The following is a 19,955-nucleotide window of genomic DNA, read 5'->3' on the forward strand; positions in this document are numbered from 1 at the left end:
AAGATCTTCTCCAAATGGTTTTGAGATGAATTCCTTTACAAATCTTCACAAATCACACCAAAACAAGTACAAAACACTCAAATCTTCTCTCTAGAACTTGTAAATCTCCTCCTTGGTCGCCCCTGGTCTTTTCTGAGTCTCAAAGGTCGAGTTCTTCTGTCAATTCTTGAGGGGAGTGGGTAAAAAGGAGTGAAAAGCTCGTTTGTGCGTGTGGAGCCCGTAGAGTGTGGGATCGGTCGATCCACATGGACCAGATCGGTCGATCTAGTGCATGAAAGCGTGGGATCGGTCGATCCACATGTACCGGATCGGTCGATCTCACGTCCTGTGCGATCAATACTTCTCATTCGGTCCATTGTTCGGTCCATCTTGCTTCTAAATAAATTCCGAATGCGTTTTTTTCTTGCAAGCTATCTAGTAACCTGCATATTACACTTAAGAACACCAAAACGCATCAAATAGACCAAAACATTAATTAAAACCGACCATTTAATTTCTCCAAAACGAGTTTAAAACCGTTAAAAATACGGAATATCAGTCGGTGATCCCTACATCGGCCAATGCGGTTCAACATCGACAAAATTACTCCACCAACCGCAACAACAACAACAACAATAACAGGCGCTACAACAACAACTCCTACAACAACGACACCACTCAGCAACGTTCGGATACACGCCCATTCAAACCTTACTTGGGTAAGTGTCAGTTCTGTAACACTCAGGGACACAGCGCCAGGCGTTGTCCTCAGCTTCAGGGTCTCCAACCTGCTATCAATCAACAAGCAAGCAGTCCTTTCCGTCCTTGGCAACCGCGTGCGAACCTCGCTATGAACCCGGGTTATCCAGCAGCGAACTGGCTCTTGGATTCTGGTGCTACCCACCATATCACCTCTAATCTCAACAACCTTGCCTTCCACAACCCGTATTAAGGAGGAGATGATGTCCTCATTGCTGATGGGTCAGGTCTACCCATAACACATACTGGTTCATCTACTCTCTCAACTCCTACTCGTGATTTATCATTGAAAAACATTCTATGTGTTCCTCATGTTGATAAAAATCTTATCTCCGTATATCGTTTATGCAACACTAATGGTGTTTCGGTGGAATTTTTCCCTGCTGCATTTCAGGTGAAGGATCTCAGCACGGGGGTCCCATTGCTCCAAGGAAAGACTAAGAATGACTTGTATGAATGGCCGGTTAACAACTCCTATCCAATGGCCATGCTCACATCGTCCAACCCCAAAACATCTATCTCTTTGTGGCATTCTCGGCTCGGCCACCCTTCTTTTTCTATTTTAAACACTATTGTTTCTCAGTTTTCTCTTCCTATTGCTTCCAGTACTCAAAAACACTTGTCTTGTTCTGATTGTTTAATTAATAAGAGCCATAAACTGCCTTTCACAAACTCCTCTATTCTCTCATCTCGACCTCTTGAATATATTTTTAGTGATGTCTGGTCCTCACCAATTCTTTCAGTTGATAACTACAAGTACTATGTGGTTTTTATTGATCACTACTCGAGATATACATGGCTCTATCCTCTGAAACTAAAATCGCAGGTGAAAGAGGTGTTCATTGCTTACAAAGCACTGGTTGAAAACAAGTTTCAGACCTCCATTGGCACACTGTTCTCAGATAATGGGGGTGAATACATTGCCTTAAGAAGCTTTCTTTCTACTCACGGCATCACACATCTGACCTCACCGCCTCACACACCACAACACAATGGTCTCTCGGAGAGAAAACACCGCCATATTGTTGAGACTGGCCTTACCTTGCTGTCCACGGCATCGATACCAAAGAAGTACTGGACGTTTGCCTTCTCTACGGCCGTGTACTTAATCAACCGTCTCCTCACCCCTACTCTCTCGATGAAATCGCCGTTTCAGATATTGTTTGGAGTAGCACCAAACTATGAGAAGCTGAGAGTGTTTGGGTGCTTATGCTTCCCTTGGTTGAGACCATACAATGCTCATAAGCTTCAAGACAAATCTCAACCTTGTGTCTTTCTTGGATATTCACCAACTCAGAGTGCTTACTTCTGTCTTGATCGCACTACAAACCGCATATATACATCTCGACATGTCCAGTTTGTCGAGACATTGTTTCCTTTCCAAGAAAAAGCAGCGGTTAGTGATCCACAACACACGAGCACACCTACTGCTCCAGCCTCTGTTGCTACAACGATTCCGGTCATGCCACCGGAACAAATGGGACCCGTGCCTGAGACTCTTCACCCCACTGCTCCTCCTCCGCCGCAACCTCAGGTATTACCTTCTCACTCTTCACCTACATCCTCTTCTTCCTCCTCAGAGCCCACTGCTCTTTCTCAAAATGAATCACAAACCCCGATTCAGCCAAACCTTGCTTCTTCCAATGAGCCCACTGCTCAAGAACAAAATGAGTTGCAACCCCCAACTCAGCAAACACAACAAGAAAATATATCCCAAACACAATCACCCATGTCAGTCCAACCTATTGAACCAGAAAATCCAGCTCCTGAAAACCACCAAAATATCCATCAAATGAAAACCAAGGCCAAAAATAACATTACAAAGCCTATCCAAAAGTTAACTCTTCATCTTGCAGGACCCAAGCATCAATCTCCAGAACCAACAACAATTATTCAAGCTATGAAAGACAAAAAGTGGCGAGATGCCGCAATTGCAGAGTTTGATGCACACATTGTCAATCATACGTGGGATCTTGAACCACCATCACATGATCAAAATGTTATTGGGTGCCGATGGCTCTTTACAACCAAGTATCTCTCTAATGGCCAGGAAGAACGTCGCAAAGGGAGACTTGTTGCCAAGGGATATACACAAAGATATGGAGTAGATTATTCAGAAACATTCATCCCCGTTATCAAGTCTACCACCATCAGACTTGTCATCGAAGTTGCAGTAACAAAATCATGGACCTTGAAACAGCTGGACATTAACAATGCATTCCTCCAGGGTGATCTCACTGAAGTTGTCTATATGATGCAGCCACCCGGTTTTGTTGATAAAGATCATCCTGATCATGTTTGTCGCTTGAGGAAACCAATCTATGGTCTTAAGCAAGCCCCACGCTCTTGGTATCTCTCGCTCAGACATCATCTTCTCACTATCGGCTTTATAAACTCCACTGCTGATGCCTCGCTCTTTGTTCATACACACGGCCATATTGTCACATATGTTCTTGTATATGTTGATGATATACTTGTGACTGGAAGCGACCCTGCTGTTGTTCAACAAGTTCTACAATCTTTTGCTGAAAGATTCTCCATCAACGACCCGGTTGATCTACACTACTTCTTGGGCATTGAAGCAGTTAGGACTCCTCAAGGACTCCATCTCATGCAAAGAAAATACGTCAATGATCTCCTCGGTAAACAGAGCATGGTAGATGCCAAGCCAGTGTCGACTCCATTACCAACCTCACCGAAGTTGACACTTGCTGGTGGAACTCTTCTCAACGATGCGGCTCCTTATAGATCGCTTGTTGGTAGTCTCTAGTATTTGGCATTTACTAGACCGGACATCTCTTATGATGTAACTCGTCTCTCACAATTCATGCATCAGCCGACTATGGAGCATTGGCAGGCAGCTAAACGTGTACTCAGATATCTTGCCGGTACTCGCAGTCATGGTATCTTCTTTCACAAGAACTCCCCACTGGCACTACATGCTTTTTCAGATGCAGACTGGGCCGGTGACACTGATGATTACGTCTCCACTAATGCCTACATCATTTATCTCGGACGAAACCCGATTTCTTGGTCATCTAAGAAACGAAATGGTGTTGCTCGCTCATCAACGGAAGCAGAATATCGAGCCGTTGCCAACACAGCTTCAGAGGTAACATGGCTGTGTTCATTACTTTCTGATCTTCGCATAGACCTTTCCACTGCACCGGTTATCTACTGTGACAATATTGGTGCTACTATCTCTGCGCAAACCCGGTTTTTCATTCTCGTATGAAACATATTGCATTGGACTATCACTTCACGCGTAACATGATACAAACTGGTCAGTTGAGGTTGCTCACGTTTCCACTAGAGATCAACCCGCAGATGCATTAACCAAACAACTCCCAAAGAATCATTTTCATCAAGCTTGCAGCAAGATTGGAGTGACTACAGCCCCTCCATCTTGAGGAGGCGTATTGTATATATATGTAAATATAGATAGTAGAGGATCTCTATGTAATTAGTCTACTCCTAAACCCTACTCTCTATGTATATAAATACTCTACAAAGGCTCTAATAATATTAATCACTTTCCATAATCTACATGAATATGATGTATCAATAATGAACTTCTCTATAAATATTTAACATGTAGGTATGGATGGATAGTGCCAGCATATACAATGCCTCCAAACGCACAACACATAACTGTTCTTCGAGTGGTCATCAGAGAAGATTTCTCAAGAACACTCGCAGAGAGACTTGTGATTGATATTGAGAAAGTGATGCGTGAGCTCGATGAGCTTCCTTCGCGAGTAGTCCAAAAAATTTCGCTAGGAGAGGAGAAGAGTGAAGCTAATGGCGATAAATTGAGAGTGACTGTGAAGAAAAGCGATATGGAGATGCCGAGAGAGATCATCAATGGCTGGAAGAAGTTGGTTTCCGACAGGAAGAAGACAAATGGTATCTGTTAATTTAGTACTAGTGAAAATGTCTGAATTGCTTTATTAATAATGCAACTGCATTGATTCGGAGATTTGAAGTTTTTTCCTTTCTTGTTGTTGGACTAAGTGTTTTTTATTTGATTAACTTGTAATGTCTTTTGATATTATTGCAGCATTATGAAAAAAAATTTGTGTTATTTGTTACCTATTGCTTATAGAATTAAGAAAATTAGTAATCTCATTGTTCTTTTTTTTGAAAAAAATATTCCGTTAGCTGGTAGGATAACGTAACATAAGAAAATGGGTGATAACTTTTTATAAAAGTGTTTAATTCTGATAAACCAAACTGAAAATTAACCAAAGAATAAAAGTTAGACAAATGAAATAAAATTTTCTCTAAATCTAAAGTATGCTTCATTTCTTAAGAGAAAACACTCCAAAAAAAAAAAAAAACACTGGTATCATTATTAAGAAGGGCTAACTTTATTTTCTTGAATGCACCAAATGTTAGCAAAAAAAACCTTTATTTTCTTGAAGACCAACATGGAGAAGCATAATTAAAAAAGAAAAATATAAAACCAACTAAGAACTCATTATTTATAATTCTGATATCTAACTAAAGCCCCTAAGCTGGCGAGGGAGCAGATGGAGTAGATCCAGCTTTGGTGGCGCAATGTAACTTAACAAAGTAGTCAAAGAAAGGGTTATGGTAAGCTCCAAAAACAGTCTTGTCACAGTCTACATCCATCTTCTGTATCGAAGCACAACAATCCGATCCAATAACAGGTTTGTGGGTGAAGAAAGCTTTCTGGATATCCGCCATACATGTTTTTACATCCTTGCAATCAGACAAGCACTTGGCGACTACCGGTGGTGGATGGAACGGAACAGGGTGGAAAGGGTGGTTGTAGCCGGCTGGGAGTGGCGGAAAGGCCTTTCCGCCAGCACATGGGAACGTCCACTGTGGCGGCTTAGGGTGAAAGTAAGGGTAGGAATGGTAATGCCACCATTCGAGCTTTTCGCTACGCAATGATGGCATTGACTCCATATCACTTGCTGTGACTTGAGATGTGACATAGCATGAGAAGAGTATAATAGCAACAAGCATCGCGAGATTCTTCATTTTTCTTTGGATTCTTGGGAGCTTTTATGAGGTTTGGATATGTGAAATGTGAAAATGATGTATGCGTTTATATAGGTGTTATAGTTAGGGTTTTTAGATTACAACTTTGTGTGATGTGATAAGTTCGAATGATGTATCTTATTGGCATATTCTCTGATTGACTCGGCTATTTCTCTTTGACGACGTGATGTTTGTTATGATTCTCTGATCATTTTTCGCAACAATCATCGTACTACATTTATTATTGAGAAAATTACACTAAAGGATACTTTTATAACATATACGAATGATTTTTTTAATCATTTATATTCACTTAGAGACCAAATATCATGAAATTTTGGGAAGATCTTCGTGGCACACAAAACTCAGTGGAGAAAATCACGAGTGGCAACACAATTTGACAGATTCAAGGGAAATGTTGGATGAGAATCATTATTGTCTAGTACATGTATCCCGTTTATTTATTATTATTGCTTTTGGTCTTGGTACATATTTTAAAAGTTTAAAACTTCTTAATCATTCAAAAGGTATGCACAACATGAATTTTTGTATAAGATCGGCTACCCTTTTCAAGAGATTTTCTCACTGAATCTCATAGCATGGAATTGGTACGCAGCGGTAATCAGAATGTTAAATTGAAAAAAAAACGTCTAAATATGACTCCAGTAGAAAGTTTAATTTAAAAGGTGTATTTGAAATCGTTTATATGTGAGAATGGTTGCTGTTATATAGTAGAACGAAACATTCAACTGATGATGCATGCATAAGATGCAAGAACCAAATAAACGAATGATGCATGATCAACATTCTCGTGACCACGATATCCTAATTAATGGACACTCGTTATAGCGACATGCATAATATGTTCCATGTTTTGTGATTTTATAAGATATTTTGGAAAATGCTAAATATAACTTTAGTAGAAAGTTCAATAAAAAGGTGTATTTAAAGTTGTTTATATCTGAAAAATCGTTGCTGTTATATAGCAGAGAAACAAATTCAATTGTAAGCAACTAAAGCTTTATTATGAAGTTAAACCATATATACAAGTTATTGTGTCAAGTTTCAACCAAGTTGATGAATAATTTCAACTGTACAAAGATCATATGATACAGAATGTTATTAAGATATAAACATAAAATGTTGGCACAAACTTATAATATTAAAAGGGTTAGGAAACGGAAAGCAAGGAGTCCCGTGGATAAGGGGAACAGTCGGATCTGTAAGTCAAAGGATCCTCCAAATCAGAGAAAGGTTCCGTAGAGCAATCACCAAATCGAAAGTACGAAGGAAACGAGGGATGGGTCCTACACGCAACTTATATAAAGTGGAATCCTAATTATTTTATAACTATCATTAGTTTCGCATTATTGTTACTGACTAATACAGAATACCATAAATCTTTTGTCATTTCCAACTTGTGACTTGTGAGATAACAACTGGAAGTAATAATACAATTATGTTGCGTCCTTCCTTCCATACTTCCAGCGTCAGCCATTCATATTATGTGGTATTGATTTTAAATCTTTCTTTAAATCCAGTTTGATGCATTTTGATGTTTGGTCGAACCTATCACTAAGTCAAGATATTCAGCGACGTCGTTTATACTAGTATTGTTGTTGAGGATTGTGGATTAAAATCCAGATAATACATATAGTTGACCAACAAAATAAAATGGATGTTATCATTAATTAAAAACAATTAAACTTCTGTTCAGATTTGATGTTGTGGTTCAGTATATATTTATATTTTTCATTTAAAAGGAAAATACTAATCTGTATTGAACTAAAGCTGACGACAGAAAAAGTTATAGCGACAAGAAAAAGAGAACTAATTAAAGCTAAATTTTTTTTTGCAAGTTCAGTTAATAAGCTTTTAGTCATTGCGCTTGTCTATATGACCACCACTACATGCTCTACTTTCTGTTTAACCTTCAGCCTTCAGTTGAAAAAAATTAACTATCATTGGAAAAAACCCAAACCAAGAAAAAAAAACCTTTCAGATTAGTTTTATTTTATTATTTCAGCTTCTTATTCTTCTGATTTCTGGTCGAGTTAGATAAACATATAGAAAAAAATTACCATAAGTTGCATAACCTCCAACTTCTGTTGACAAACTTTTTTAAAATATATATTTTATACGTTAAAACCTTGTATCTGGCCATTTACAACTTATAACTTCCATGTAAACTGTAAGAAGAAACAAAAAAAAAAAGTGATGGCTATAGAGTTATGAAAACACGGCAATATATTTGAATATAATATAATGGAAAAGACGCGCATTCAACCATATAATGTCAACCTGTATTTAGCACAACTGTCTATCTCCACCTTACAAAATAACATTAAATAATAATCTATAACTATATTTTCCCCGAACATTCTCTTGTATATATACACTTACATCTCTTGGATCCTCTCCTAAACATACCTCCTTCTATTGTTCTCTCTAAAGAATAAGTCTTCGATCTTTCTTCACGTCATGGGAAACTATGCTTCTTCCGCTCTAAGCAAAACCTCGTCCTCTTCATCGGCGGCGAGAGTGATTCTCCCGGACGGTGAAGTCCGTCACATCCACGAACCAACTAAAGCCGCAGAGCTTATGATGGAGATCCCCAGCTTCTTCCTCGTCGAGGCCAAGTCGTTAAAAATCGGCCGTAAGCTCAACCCATTAGCCGCCGATGACGATCTTGAACTCAAAGGCTGCCATGTGTACGTAACTTTCCCCATGACGCGTGCCACGTCAGCAGCAAACGCTTCCGACATGACGAGGTTATTCCTAGCCGCCAAGAAACAGCAACGCCGCCGAGTTGGTAACAAATCTTCTCGTGACGGAACAGCCGTGAAGCATTGTCACAACGGAAGGGTGTCGCCGGACGGAGAAGTGGGGGACGTTGGGGTGATAACGGCGGGATCGAAGCTGAGTTTAGAAGATATTGAAGAGTTTTCGGCGGCGGAGTTTATGCATAGGATCTCGATATCGAAATCTAAGAAGCCAAAGTTAGAAACTATAGATGAAGAATCTTTGTCTTAACGTACACAAAATCAAACAAAAATGGAAATTTGATTTTTATTTTCAACGTTATTTTCTTTTGTTCATGTATCCTCTCCGCGCAAGTGGTTTTTCTCTCTTTGTGGTATTACTGAACAGAAAGAGACATTGGTAATGAACATGTGAACTTTTTTTTTTTTCAAAATGTGATTTTTAGCTACTCTAATTTGTAACTTCTCGAATTTTATGATCATAATTATTATGAAAGCAACTCATGTAATGATGCTTTATGGTTTATGACACACAAATATCACGATCATGAATAAACAAATGATTTAATTTATAATATGTTTCAAAATTTTAAAACTTCAACTTACATCTATAAATGTTGTTCTTCCTTGTAACTTCGTTAACAAATAATGATGATATCATAACTAGATAAACGTTAATGGTACGTATTAGATGTTAGAAAACGTTAATGGTATTTTCAAGGAAGATGTTGAGTCATATTCTAAAAGTTTAAAAGCATAAACTATTTCTTTTGATAAACATTACGTACAATACGAATACGTGACTTGGATATAATTATAATAGTCATTTTCACGTAGAGATGTGTAATCATTAAACCAGTCGTGTTGATCATGTCGGTTGTTAAGACCATCTCCAACAATAGATCCACCATTAGAAATCTAAATCAATTTTTTAAGTGAAAATAATTAAATTAAAAATTTTAGATACTTGTTTAATTTTATCCCTCCAATGGTAGAACAAATTAAAGGTTCTAAATTTCAAAAATTTGAAAATTTGTAATAAGAGATTTGATTACTTGCATCACACTCTTATATAAATGGCATAAGATGGAGCTAAACTTTCTTTACTTGGTTAATGTGTTTAGGCAAATTTCTATGGAGCAAGTACTGTATGTTCTTTGTCTTCAACCTGTGGTTTTGATTTCAAGTTTTTTTTTTTCTTTTCTTGAGTTGGTTTAATATGGTAATGTTGTATTCTTGACAAAGTGAAACATAGTAAAAGATGAATCTCTTCCTTACTTTTCTTGTTTGGTGGTTTTTTAGTCACAATTTTTGTTGGATTTTCAGTTTTAATGTTCTTGACATGCAATGGAGATGATTCTCGTGTCTCTATAGAGTAGCTTGATTATGTGTTTTGTCTGTATTTTGTTTGAAAGATTGGTCCTTATTATTATCATTTTTTTGAAATGAATGTGTTAAAAATGTATTCAATCAAATCTGTTTTTTTACAATGGTTGCATCTGAGTTTTCCGATTGTTATGGGTGAGTGACAAAGAAAAGATCATGGTGGCTTTGTTGTGAACTCACCTGTGACAAAGAACATTTTTTTTTTAAATACCACCTCTCACAAAATGACACCTGTCATTTAGAAGTGGATCCAAAAACTCCAATTGTAGAACCATATCTATCTAAATATTTCAGAGGCCATAAATATTCTCTCTAGTAGATTCTCAATCTACTTCTATTATCGCATTATGGATTCAATTCCATCAAACATTATCAACAAGGAAGTCCAAAAACCATCAACTGTTGATTCCTTAACCACATCAATTCAAGTTAGTGAATTTGAGAATCATTCTTGTTGTACTGTGCTAAAAGCAGTGGATGAAGTTGGGTTGGAGCATATGAGCTCCCTCAGTTTGACAAGGGGTGAGAAAGAGACAAAACCTCCTATCAAATTTCAAGAGATTTGGAATGAAAAATCAGTACAAGGAAGAGGTAAATGGGGTCAATGTGGTCGTGGATCTTCTCATTAGCTACTCTTCTTTCATTTTTTGGGTTCTTCTAGTTTCGGCCTAATAGTTCATTTGGTTTGAGATTTATCTTATCATAAAATGTGTTTCATGCAAATTTTACCAGACTTTATAAGTTTTATAGTCGTTGTAATCGTTTATGTTTTTAATTGAAAGCCTTTAGTCAAAACAAAAAAAGAAGCCATAAATATTTATTAAAGACTAATAAATTTTATTTAAATGATTTGGAAACTTATGTCCATATATATAACTTGCAAAATTTTTGGGCAGCAAGATCAATCTTTCACTGGGCTTATTAAGAACAATGAAGCGGTTTGTCAGAACATTTGGAAGTAATGTGGTGAGCTGAGCTCTTTCTGTAGAATGTTATGGAAGGAAGAAACTGTTGCTGTAATATCAACGGATGATACCTGATTGACACAGCATCAAGAATCTTTGAAGATTAGGATTTGCAGCGACCAATGAATCCTTTACCACAATGATGACCTGAAGATCTTGTGCTGACACATTTTTGCAATTTAATATTTTGTCTAGCCTGATTGACTATTCCCCCCCCCCCCAAAATAACGTAGAAGCATTTTGACTTCTTTACAATTACAAAGCATCTGATCCTACTACTGTTACAAAGCTAAAGAACAAAGAACTTTCTATCCTCAAGATCATGGTTCCGCTGCAATCTATTGGACATGAAGTGATGAATCTCCCCACAACAGCTTCCATCGCCTAAAAAACTTATTGCTAAACTGTGGAGTATATCTTAAAACATGTTGAATATTGCTTCACGCGATCCAAGCCATGCCCCATGAACAATGCTATCTTTCCACTCACTTTGCCCTGAAAATCCAACTTTACGATCTTCTTATTTCACCAAAGATAGAAAAAGTAAACAACTCCGTCAAGAAGGTTCAGAGAGTAGTAAAGTACCTTCAGCAGCAGACCAACACACAACTGAAGGTACACTGTTGGAGAATTTATTTTCAGACAGAAGTTGACCAGACTTTATACTCCAAATGCGAGTGTAGCAGTCCTCTCCTCCTGATACCAACATACAAAGTCAAAACAGAAACTCAAATCATGTCATAGCGTTCGGAACAAAGTGTTCTTTTTTATAACCTGACATGAGGAATCTCTCTGATGGGTCGATGCCAAACTCAATGCGAGTATGAGAATTTACATGTCCTTCATATGTCTGTACAGCCACCCCTCTCTTAACCATGCGTTGATCATATAGCTTTATCTAAAAAAAGAGAGAAAGTTTCGTTTTTAGATAACAACTAAATGCTATGATAAAATGCAGAATAATAGCTCTCCTCACCGTTCCATCCATTGAGCTTGCCATTAAGTACTGATCATAAGTTTTCAGTGTCTTCATGCTATAGAAAGAAGGAAGGAGCGAATTATATAACCATGAAAACAAACTAAGTAACAAGTATGGTTTAAGTCGTTTACTAACCATGTAAGAGATGAAGGCATATATAACACATGAGATGGATTAATGTTTCCTCTGAGCTGCAAAAAATAACCATTGTAAGGAACGCCAACGAATGATGAAAAGTTGTTATATGATTAAAGCATTCATTACCTTAAACCATTCTTTTTTTATACTAGTAGCTTGACTGGTCCCACTCGTTGATTGAGACCGTATTTGGTGTCTAGTGAGCCTGCTTGGTCTCTCACGCACATCAACCGACACAATAGCTCCATTCCTGAGCCCGCATTGAACAATGTTCCCCTTCTGTACATATACACAAACACACGTCAGAAGAAGAAGAAAGGCTCACACACACCTTTAGCAAAAGTCAGTTACCGATTGATGAAACTGCAGCGCCAAAACATCGCTTTCGCTTCTGAGAAAGTAAGAACCAGCTCCTGTCTCCAAATCAACCAAAGCGCCCCCTAGGTTGGTGCCAATAGCTGCAAGAGTCCCACTCACACTGCAATCAGATGTCCAAATAGTACACTCGGAAGAAACATTCCCTCGGAGGCTTCTCGGAGTGACAATGTAAGGCTCCTCGGCAAGGCTTAAGATGAAAACCGACCCTCGACCAGATGATCCAAGTGTAGTGATCCTGTTTTTTTTTTTCTAGTGTCAAGGTTTTTACAAAACGGGAGAGATAAAGGAAAAAAGAATAAAGACACGTTAAAAAGGATACAATGCTCGCTTGACGTGGTGGGAGTTCTCAGATGGATTATAGCTTCCGATTAACTGAATAGAAGATATGCTGGAACGGGCATGTAGATGAGAGCGTGCTGGTCTCCATATAAGCCTAGGTGCTTCCCTTTTGTTTTCTTTGTAAGGAAGAACAGAAACTGGATCACACTCGGTTCCACCATATAAAGCTTGAGTTTCAGACTCATCAAAGGGTGGTACTTGTCCAGCTTTGGAAACTCTCAGTATGCTGAAAAGAAACAAACTTCCATATCATATAGGTTGGATTGAAAAATAAATAATCTAAACAATTCTCCGATAAATCTAATTGCATAAAAAGTAACAGGACAACTACGGTGCGATTCTAATAGTAACAAAAACATATAGATTACTATTAAATGCGGTGCGATTCTAATAGAACAACTACGGTACTATTCTAATAGAACAACTACGGTGTGATTCTAATAGTAACAAAAACATATAGATAACAAAAACATATAAAACAACTACGGTGCGATTCTAATGACACATACATACCTCAAGCAGCCTCCAGTACTGCCAGCTACTAGGATGTTCTTTGTGGTCAGGCCTTGAGATGTTTGTATATCAACCTGAAACTCTTTCAGAGCAGCATCACCTATGTTTTCAGTGGAATCATATCTCCACACCTAAAGCATCATCACCATTACACAACACAGAGAAAGAAAAAAAAAAACATGTTACATACCGCTTTTATGTAATCTTAATTAGAAACAGAGAGGTAAGTAGTAAACTACCAGAGGATTAGAGGCTTGTGTCTTTTCAATCTCCTCCTTGAAGTTAGACTTCTTCTTGTTGACAAGAACAACACTTCCACTTAGCTCTCGGGAACAAAGTAGCTTCAGTGCTTTTAGTTTGTTTCTCTTTTGATAATTAGGTTCCTGATGACAATAAAAACTGATTTACACAAACAAAGAAGCTAAAGAAGCTGCAAAGACTCGAGCTTTAAAGAGTAACCGACCTTGAGAGGCTTTGGGTCTGGCTTTTGTTTCGTTCTTGAAGAAGACGAAGAAGAAGAAGGTTTTGAGCCTGGGATTGGACCTTTAATGGCGAAATATTTCTTCTTTTCCTCGTCGAAATAGAATCCAGGAAGCTCTGAAATCAAATTTAAAACAAAAAAGTTATATTAATCTCATGATCGCAATTGAAAATAGAAGAATTATTGAGGAGGAAGAAGGATTCAAGACCTGGTCTCATGTTGTTGTCTTCTAGGCGGCAACTCTGTTCTCTGTGTTCGTTCTTAACAGACTCTCCATTAAACAGGTTTAGGTTTTGTTCAACGACGAACGCTTAACCGGAAACGTTTTTTTTTTTTTTAATTCAATTTTGGTTTAAATTTAAACCGAGCCGGTTATTATCCGGTTTACAATATTAGAAACTTTAAAAACGCTTATCGTTCGACGTTCACAATAACTCTCTACAAGCTTCTTTGGTCTGTAGCGACTCCTTTTCTCCTAATCTTCTAGATAACTGAATTTGAATATGATAAAATGATAAGAAATCTATGTCTAGTTTTGGTTTTGGTACAAGTGACATTTTCCTTGTGCCTTTAGTTTGGTCTGGTGAAGATATAGCAGAGAACACATATAAGAGCTTTTACAATGGGGGCTATACGCAAACCTTACAACCACAAGACAATCTTTTTAAATTATACTTTGCAAAACAATTTCGAAAAGGTTTAGTGTTTGTTTGGTTTGGTTTCTTATAGTTTTACTCCTCATCTCTAATGAATGAAGCAATACTAAAAGCAAAGAGGCTTTTCAATTACTGAAACAACAATGTATCTGACAAGAATTATCAACAATTTTCCCTATTTTCATCTCTTTAAAAATGATTCCGAGCTTCTGTTAATCAACACAACACATTGTAATGTAAGCTCAACTTCTTGGTGTTAACTGACCTTTTCTTTTCTCCACCTGAGAGTTTTCAATTCTTGGTTCAAAATTACTGAACAACCCAATGCTTATAAGCAATCCGGTGAAGCTGATCATACCCAGCAAGCACTCCAGCTCCCGCTACTCCAAGAAGCATGTTCGCAGTAACTCCTCTATACAGCGCATAGAACCCTTCCGTTTTCATTATCTCCCTCAACGCATGAACAGCGTTCCTGTACTTCACAGGCTGCCCTGACGTAAGCATCATCCTCCTCCTAAGCGTATCAAAAGGGTAAGCAATGACCCCTGCAGAGGTAGTAATGCTCCAACCCAACAGAAAGCTAGCGAAAAAGTTTCCCTGTCAAAATCACCATTGCCTCCCTCTTAAGATTAAGCAAACTACAAAGGCATAGAAACATGATACTACATTCAGGACCGGTCATAGGCCAAACCTGACGAAACATTCTCCTGCCCTCCCAAATTTTTTGAAAAAAAATTATACGTAAATAAGCCTCCAAATTTGTAAAAAAAAAAATTCTAGGCTCTCTTTACTACATGGTCTTACGGATCCCAAAATCTCGGGACAACAAAATCGGATGAACCATTCGCCTCAAACCTCCAAAATTATATATAAATAGGCCCTCTGTAAAAAAAAAAAAAAATTTAGGCGCCTAGACTATCGAAATCTTTATTAAATAGTCTACGGTCCACAAAATCTCAGGGCCGACCATATCTGCATTACCTCCAAGGAACCGACGAGCACAATGGGTTTGATGGTATCATACATCCCAAAATACATACCCCGGTAAAGAGTGATCCCCACTATCGAAACCCCAAAGCCACGGTAAAGCCCTTTAACACCGTCGCTAGACAGAGTCTTACGGTACACATCAACCATCCCTTTAAACTGTCTCTTCCCATTCACCGAGCTCTCCTTCGCATCAGTGCCCAAACGAGTCCTTGCGTAGTCCAAATGGTATAAAAACAACGAAGTCGTGGCACCAGCAGCGCTTCCAGAGGCTACATTCCCAGCGAACCACTTGAAGTAACCGTCTCTCTCCTTGGAGAATCCGAGGAGGGACTTGAAGTAACCTTTAAACGCAAAGTTGGATGCCTAATAAGAGAAAGACAATTAAAAAAAAAAAAAAAACAAGGCTTAACGTGTCTAAAGATAAAAGCTTTTATATTTTATTTGATTAATTAATCAAGAACCTGTGTAGGGAAGTAGCGGATGACGTTGGCTTGGTTTCCTCTCCAGAAGGAGAGGGCACCTTCTTCTTTAAAGATTCTGAGGAAGCAGTTGGAGAGGCCGGAGTAAGGTGTGGTGAGGTGTCCTGTTTTGATCATCTCTCCTTGGTTTTGGAGTAAAAGTTTTACTCTTTCGATTGGGGCGGCTGCGGATTTGGCGACGATGGCTGCTGCGCCTCCCATGGCGAAGTCCGTTGAGAATTTCTCGGGTTTTCTGATCGAAGTCATCCTTTTTGTCCCCCCCCCCCCAATCCAATATCAATTACTTTGAGATTGGTAATGTGATCTTTGCCGCCGAAGAACACGGCGGCGAAAGATAGTTCGGAGGACCAGGAGGAGAAAGAGAAGCGTGCGACGCCTTTTCTCTTTGTGGATCCTTTTTAGAATCAAATCCACTAAAATTAGAAAAAGAGATAATCATCAAATCTGTGAATCGTAAATGAGTTTTTTTTTTTTCAAAATTTTAAATAAAGGTGGGTCCTTTTCTTTTCTATTTTTCGTAAATAATTAGCATCCAAACAAAAAATATATATATATATATATTTGCCGCCGTCGCCGAGAGAGCCACGACCCTCTCACCCGCTCAACTTTCGACGTCTACTCGCAGTGAATCTCCTCCTTGACTCTCTCTTTGCCGGAGATCTATAGGTTTGCTAACTCTGGATACTTCGCCTCCTCCTTATTCGTCAGATATTTCGGTTTTGTGTGCTGGAGTTTTGAAAATCAGTGTGACTTCTGCATTTCGCGGTTTTCGTAATCCGCTGTGGATTTTTTTTTTGAACTGGGTCTCCAATCAGGAATTTCTGGTTCAGTTAAACCGCTACCTATGAATTTATGGTGACACAGGTTCTTCATCTTCATCATGAGCTACGAATGCATCAGCTACCATATCATGTACCCTATCATAATCTACCATCTCCTCTTGCTGGTAACTATGTTCATTATGCAAATGATGATCAACCGGTTCTTTTTCCTGAAAATTGCTATTACTACTACTAGCTTCATTCTGATCATAATTAAAACCTTCTCCATGTTGAAACCAGATATAGTAATTTGCCGTGAAACCTCTATTTATTAAATGCTTCCAAACATTTTCACGGTTTGCCAGTTTCGAATTGTTGCATTTCCGACAAGGACAGAACATCTTACCACTTTCTTGGGTGAGCGGTGTTGCATCAAGCAGATTCAACACCGCTCGCCCAAGAAAGTGGTAAGATGTTCTGTCCTTGTCGGAAATGCAACAATTCGAAACTGGCAAACCGTGAAAATGTTTGGAAGCATTTAATAAATAGAGGTTTCACGGCAAATTACTATATCTGGTTTCAACATGGAGAAGGTTTTAATTATGATCAGAATGAAGCTAGTAGTAGTAATAGCAATTTTCAGGAAAAAGAACCGGTTGATCATCATTTGCATAATGAACATAGTTACCATCAGGAGGAGATGGTAGATTATGATAGGGTTCATGATATGGTAGCTGATGCATTCGTAGCTCATGATGGAGATGAAGAACCTAATATAGATGCAAAAAAGTTTTACGAAATGTTAAACGCGGCGAATCAACCACTTTACAGTGGTTGTAGAGAAGGTCTCTCTAAATTGTCGTTAGCTGCTAGAATGATGAATATTAAAACTGATCACAATCTACCTGAAAGTTGCATGAACGAATGGGCGGACTTGTTTAAAGAGTATTTGCCGGAAGACAATGTGTCTGCTGATTCTTATTATGAGATTCAGAAACTGGTTTATAGTCTTGGGTTGCCTTCTGAGATGATAGATGTTTGCATCGACAACTGCATGATCTATTGGGGAGATGATGAGAAGCTAGAAGAATGTCGATTCTGCAAGAAGCCACGATTCAAGCCGCAAGGACGGGGACGTAATAGGGTACCGTACCAAAGGATGTGGTACCTACCAATTACAGATAGATTGAAAAGATTGTATCAATCAGAGCAGACTGCTGGAAAGATGAGATGGCATGCCGAGCATACTCAGACGGATGGTGAGATGACTCATCCATCAGATGCAAGAGCCTGGAAACATTTCAACAAAGTACATCCAGATTTCGCTAGCAATATCCGGAATGTGTATCTCGGATTATGCACAGATGGATTTAGTCCGTTCGGAATGTGAGGGAGACAATATTCATTGTGGCCAGTCTTTCTTACTCCATACAACCTGCCACCGGAGATGTGCATGCAACGGGAGTTACTATTCTTGACCATATTAATACCTGGTCCGAACCATCCAAAAAGGTCCCTGGATGTTTTCCTACAACCACTGATAAAAGAGTTGAAGGATTTGTGGTCTTCTGGGGTGAGGACGTATGACTGTTCAACGAAGACGAATTTTACGATGCGAGCGATGCTTTTGTGGACCATAAGTGATTTTCCTGCCTATGGGATGTTGTCTGGATGGACTACACATGGGAGATTAGCTTGTCCATATTGTAATTGAACGACATATGCGTTTCAACTGAAGAATGGTAGGAAGACAAGTTGGTTTGATTGTCACCGTCGATTTCTTCCCATTGGCCATCCTTACCGAAGAAACAAGAATTTGTTTAGGCACAAAAGGGTTGTGAGAGACACTCCTCCTCCATATCTAACTGGAGAACAAATTGAAGCGCAAATCGACTACTACGGAGCTAACGAAACAGTTCGTTGGGGTGGTAATTGGCATGTCCCTCGTAATATGCCAGATTCTTACGGTGTTCATCACAACTGGCACAAGAAGAGTATATTTTGGGAGTTGCCATATTGGAAGGATCTTCTTCTGCGCCACAACCTCGATGTGATGCATATAGAGAAGAATTTCTTTGAGAACATCATGAATACAATATTGAATGTCCCAGGGAAGACAAAAGACAACATAAAATCGAGGTTGGACTTGCCGGATATTTGCTCAAGAAGCGAGTTACATATTAAAAGCAATGGACAAGTTTCCGTTCCGATATTCAGATTATCTTCAGAAAAAAGTCGGTGTTGTTCAATTGGGTGGCATCAGAAGTGAAGTTCCTCGATGGGTATGTTTCGAATCTCTCTAGATGTGTTGAAAAGGGTCAAAAGTTATGACGAAATAACGAGGAAAACCGTCCTCGTTAAGGTTATGTTTTCTTGTAGTGTGACTGACAATGAAGAAGCGAAGCAGTGGAATCAATGAGGCCAGTCTCGTGCCCTACCACTCCTCGTTGGAACCAGCCGTTCCTTACTGGCCGCTTCCACCAGGTTGCTTGATTTTTACATGTACGTTTGATTTGTTCTTTAAATCTTTCGAAGAAAAAGTGAATTATGACAAGTAAAACTCAAGCAACCTGGTGGAACAAATCAAACCTACATGTAAAAATGGCGTTTTGTTCATCTCAGGAAACGAGGCAAGCTCCAAACTTGCTGATTTGAAGCTGTTTCCTTCAGATTCGTTTAGGTATTCTGAATCTCTATGCTCAAATTATTGTTTCAACATCCGTGGTGAAAAAAACTCTGATCTTTATGTTTCAGAAGTTCTGGAGTAGAGTTGGCAATCTGCTGCTATGACACACAGGTTCAGGTCTTTATTCCTTGGCTGCCATTTATTATGTGATATTGTTTTTCTTTTACCTTGAAACTGGCGGTGAGATACTTTAATTAAGCTTGAGGTGTTTAGTATTCACAAGTTGGCCTATTGTAGATGAAGATGGCTTCGATGCATAATCTCTTTATGTTTATGTAACCGTTTTGCCCCTTTTGGCATTCAGGAACTAATTTTCCTTGATGATCTCTTGTCTGCGTTGGTTGGAGTTGAAGGGAGGTATATTTCAATTAAAAGATTCCCTGGGAAGGACGATAGTATAGCTCTCCAAGTTGATCCATCAATGGATTTGGCATTACAGGCAAGTGGTACTCAACACAGTTCATCGTCGTTCTTATCCCTTGGGAAATATCCATATGTGCTTACTTCCCAAGAAAAATCAAGAGAAGTACTGCCCTATATCATGTTGTATTTATATATGTGCTTACTTCCCTAGAAACCCATTGATATATGATGTCAAGATGAATGCCCCAACTTGTTGTTTCTTGGTGTTCAATAAAACCAAAAAATTTGCACCTCTACTTCATCATGCACAAAACCATTCACGGACAAATTT

The 19,955-nt window shown here is 38.6% G+C and overlaps 6 protein-coding genes across 7 annotated transcripts in view; 3 read left to right on the plus strand and 3 right to left on the minus strand.

Annotated features, from left to right (window-relative positions):
- The window catches only part of LOC106324956 (glutamate decarboxylase 1-like), an 11,734-nt gene extending 7,079 nt beyond the window's left edge, over positions 1-4,655 (plus strand). Inside the window, exon 8 of the mRNA XM_013762958.1 lies at positions 4,337-4,655. Coding sequence (XP_013618412.1) covers positions 4,337-4,655 — 319 coding nt within the window. The remainder of the gene's footprint in view (positions 1-4,336) is intronic.
- Positions 4,656-5,131: 476 nt separating this feature from the next.
- Positions 5,132-5,798, minus strand: LOC106326276. The gene has a single exon (XM_013764294.1). The coding sequence runs from the start codon at positions 5,746-5,748 to the stop codon at positions 5,251-5,253; it is 498 nt and encodes a 165-aa protein (XP_013619748.1). The 5' UTR covers positions 5,749-5,798; the 3' UTR covers positions 5,132-5,250.
- Positions 5,799-8,131: 2,333 nt separating this feature from the next.
- Positions 8,132-8,936, plus strand: LOC106325724. The gene has a single exon (XM_013763780.1). It carries the CDS (start codon positions 8,230-8,232, stop codon positions 8,779-8,781), a length of 552 nt encoding a protein of 183 aa, XP_013619234.1. The 5' UTR covers positions 8,132-8,229; the 3' UTR covers positions 8,782-8,936.
- Positions 8,937-11,076: 2,140 nt separating this feature from the next.
- LOC106325002 lies at positions 11,077-13,959 on the minus strand. 2 transcript variants are annotated; one of them, XM_013763018.1, is made up of 12 exons: positions 13,898-13,959; positions 13,672-13,805; positions 13,448-13,591; positions 13,209-13,339; positions 12,676-12,921; positions 12,330-12,591; positions 12,105-12,257; positions 11,976-12,031; positions 11,838-11,895; positions 11,636-11,759; positions 11,447-11,557; positions 11,077-11,368 (listed from the first exon to the last, which is right to left on the minus strand). In XM_013763018.1, the coding sequence occupies exons 1-12, from the start codon at positions 13,905-13,907 to the stop codon at positions 11,280-11,282; spliced, it is 1,518 nt and encodes a 505-aa protein (XP_013618472.1). In that variant the 5' UTR covers positions 13,908-13,959; the 3' UTR covers positions 11,077-11,279. The 2 variants fall into 2 exon arrangements, with proteins under 2 accessions (XP_013618472.1, XP_013618473.1); XM_013763019.1 differs by having other exon boundaries at positions 11,079-11,356.
- A 493-nt stretch (positions 13,960-14,452) lies between these two features.
- Positions 14,453-16,233, minus strand: LOC106322579 (ADP,ATP carrier protein ER-ANT1-like). The gene is made up of 3 exons (XM_013760638.1): positions 15,797-16,233; positions 15,327-15,698; positions 14,453-14,942 (listed from the first exon to the last, which is right to left on the minus strand). Exons 1-3 carry the CDS (start codon positions 16,058-16,060, stop codon positions 14,655-14,657), a joined length of 924 nt encoding a protein of 307 aa, XP_013616092.1. The 5' UTR covers positions 16,061-16,233; the 3' UTR covers positions 14,453-14,654.
- Positions 16,234-18,965: 2,732 nt separating this feature from the next.
- On the plus strand, positions 18,966-19,905 carry LOC106323207 (gamma-tubulin complex component 2-like). The gene is made up of 4 exons (XM_013761361.1): positions 18,966-19,059; positions 19,198-19,255; positions 19,330-19,372; positions 19,566-19,905. The coding sequence occupies exons 1-4, from the start codon at positions 18,966-18,968 to the stop codon at positions 19,833-19,835; spliced, it is 465 nt and encodes a 154-aa protein (XP_013616815.1). The 3' UTR covers positions 19,836-19,905.
- Positions 19,906-19,955: the final 50 nt, after the last annotated feature.

The sequence above is a fragment of the Brassica oleracea genome, chromosome C2 (assembly GCF_000695525.1).
Source record: "Brassica oleracea var. oleracea cultivar TO1000 chromosome C2, BOL, whole genome shotgun sequence".
NCBI classification, from domain to species: domain Eukaryota; kingdom Viridiplantae; phylum Streptophyta; class Magnoliopsida; order Brassicales; family Brassicaceae; genus Brassica; species Brassica oleracea.

Bases quoted from the DNA above. Each gene is read 5' to 3' on its own strand.
- LOC106323207 (XM_013761361.1), top strand. From the start codon at position 18,966: ATGAAGAAGCGAAGCAGTGGAATCAATGAGGCCAGTCTCGTGCCCTAC. The intron at 19,060-19,197 runs GTTGCTTGATTT...TGTTCATCTCAG, and splicing joins TTACTGGCCGCTTCCACCAG to GAAACGAGGCAAGCTCCAAA. The intron at 19,373-19,565 runs GTTCAGGTCTTT...TTTGGCATTCAG, and splicing joins TCTGCTGCTATGACACACAG to GAACTAATTTTCCTTGATGA.
- LOC106325002 (XM_013763018.1), bottom strand. The intron at 13,340-13,447 runs GTAGTTTACTAC...ATGATGCTTTAG, and splicing joins CACAAGCCTCTAATCCTCTG to GTGTGGAGATATGATTCCAC. The intron at 12,032-12,104 runs GTAATGAATGCT...TATTTTTTGCAG, and splicing joins TAAAAAAAGAATGGTTTAAG to CTCAGAGGAAACATTAATCC.
- LOC106326276 (XM_013764294.1), bottom strand. From the start codon at position 5,748: ATGAAGAATCTCGCGATGCTTGTTGCTATTATACTCTTCTCATGCTAT.
- LOC106325724 (XM_013763780.1), top strand. From the start codon at position 8,230: ATGGGAAACTATGCTTCTTCCGCTCTAAGCAAAACCTCGTCCTCTTCA.
- LOC106322579 (XM_013760638.1), bottom strand. From the start codon at position 16,060: ATGACTTCGATCAGAAAACCCGAGAAATTCTCAACGGACTTCGCCATG. The intron at 15,699-15,796 runs GTTCTTGATTAA...TTCTCTTATTAG, and splicing joins TCCGCTACTTCCCTACACAG to GCATCCAACTTTGCGTTTAA. The intron at 14,943-15,326 runs GTAATGCAGATA...TGATTTTGACAG, and splicing joins TGCTCGTCGGTTCCTTGGAG to GGAAACTTTTTCGCTAGCTT.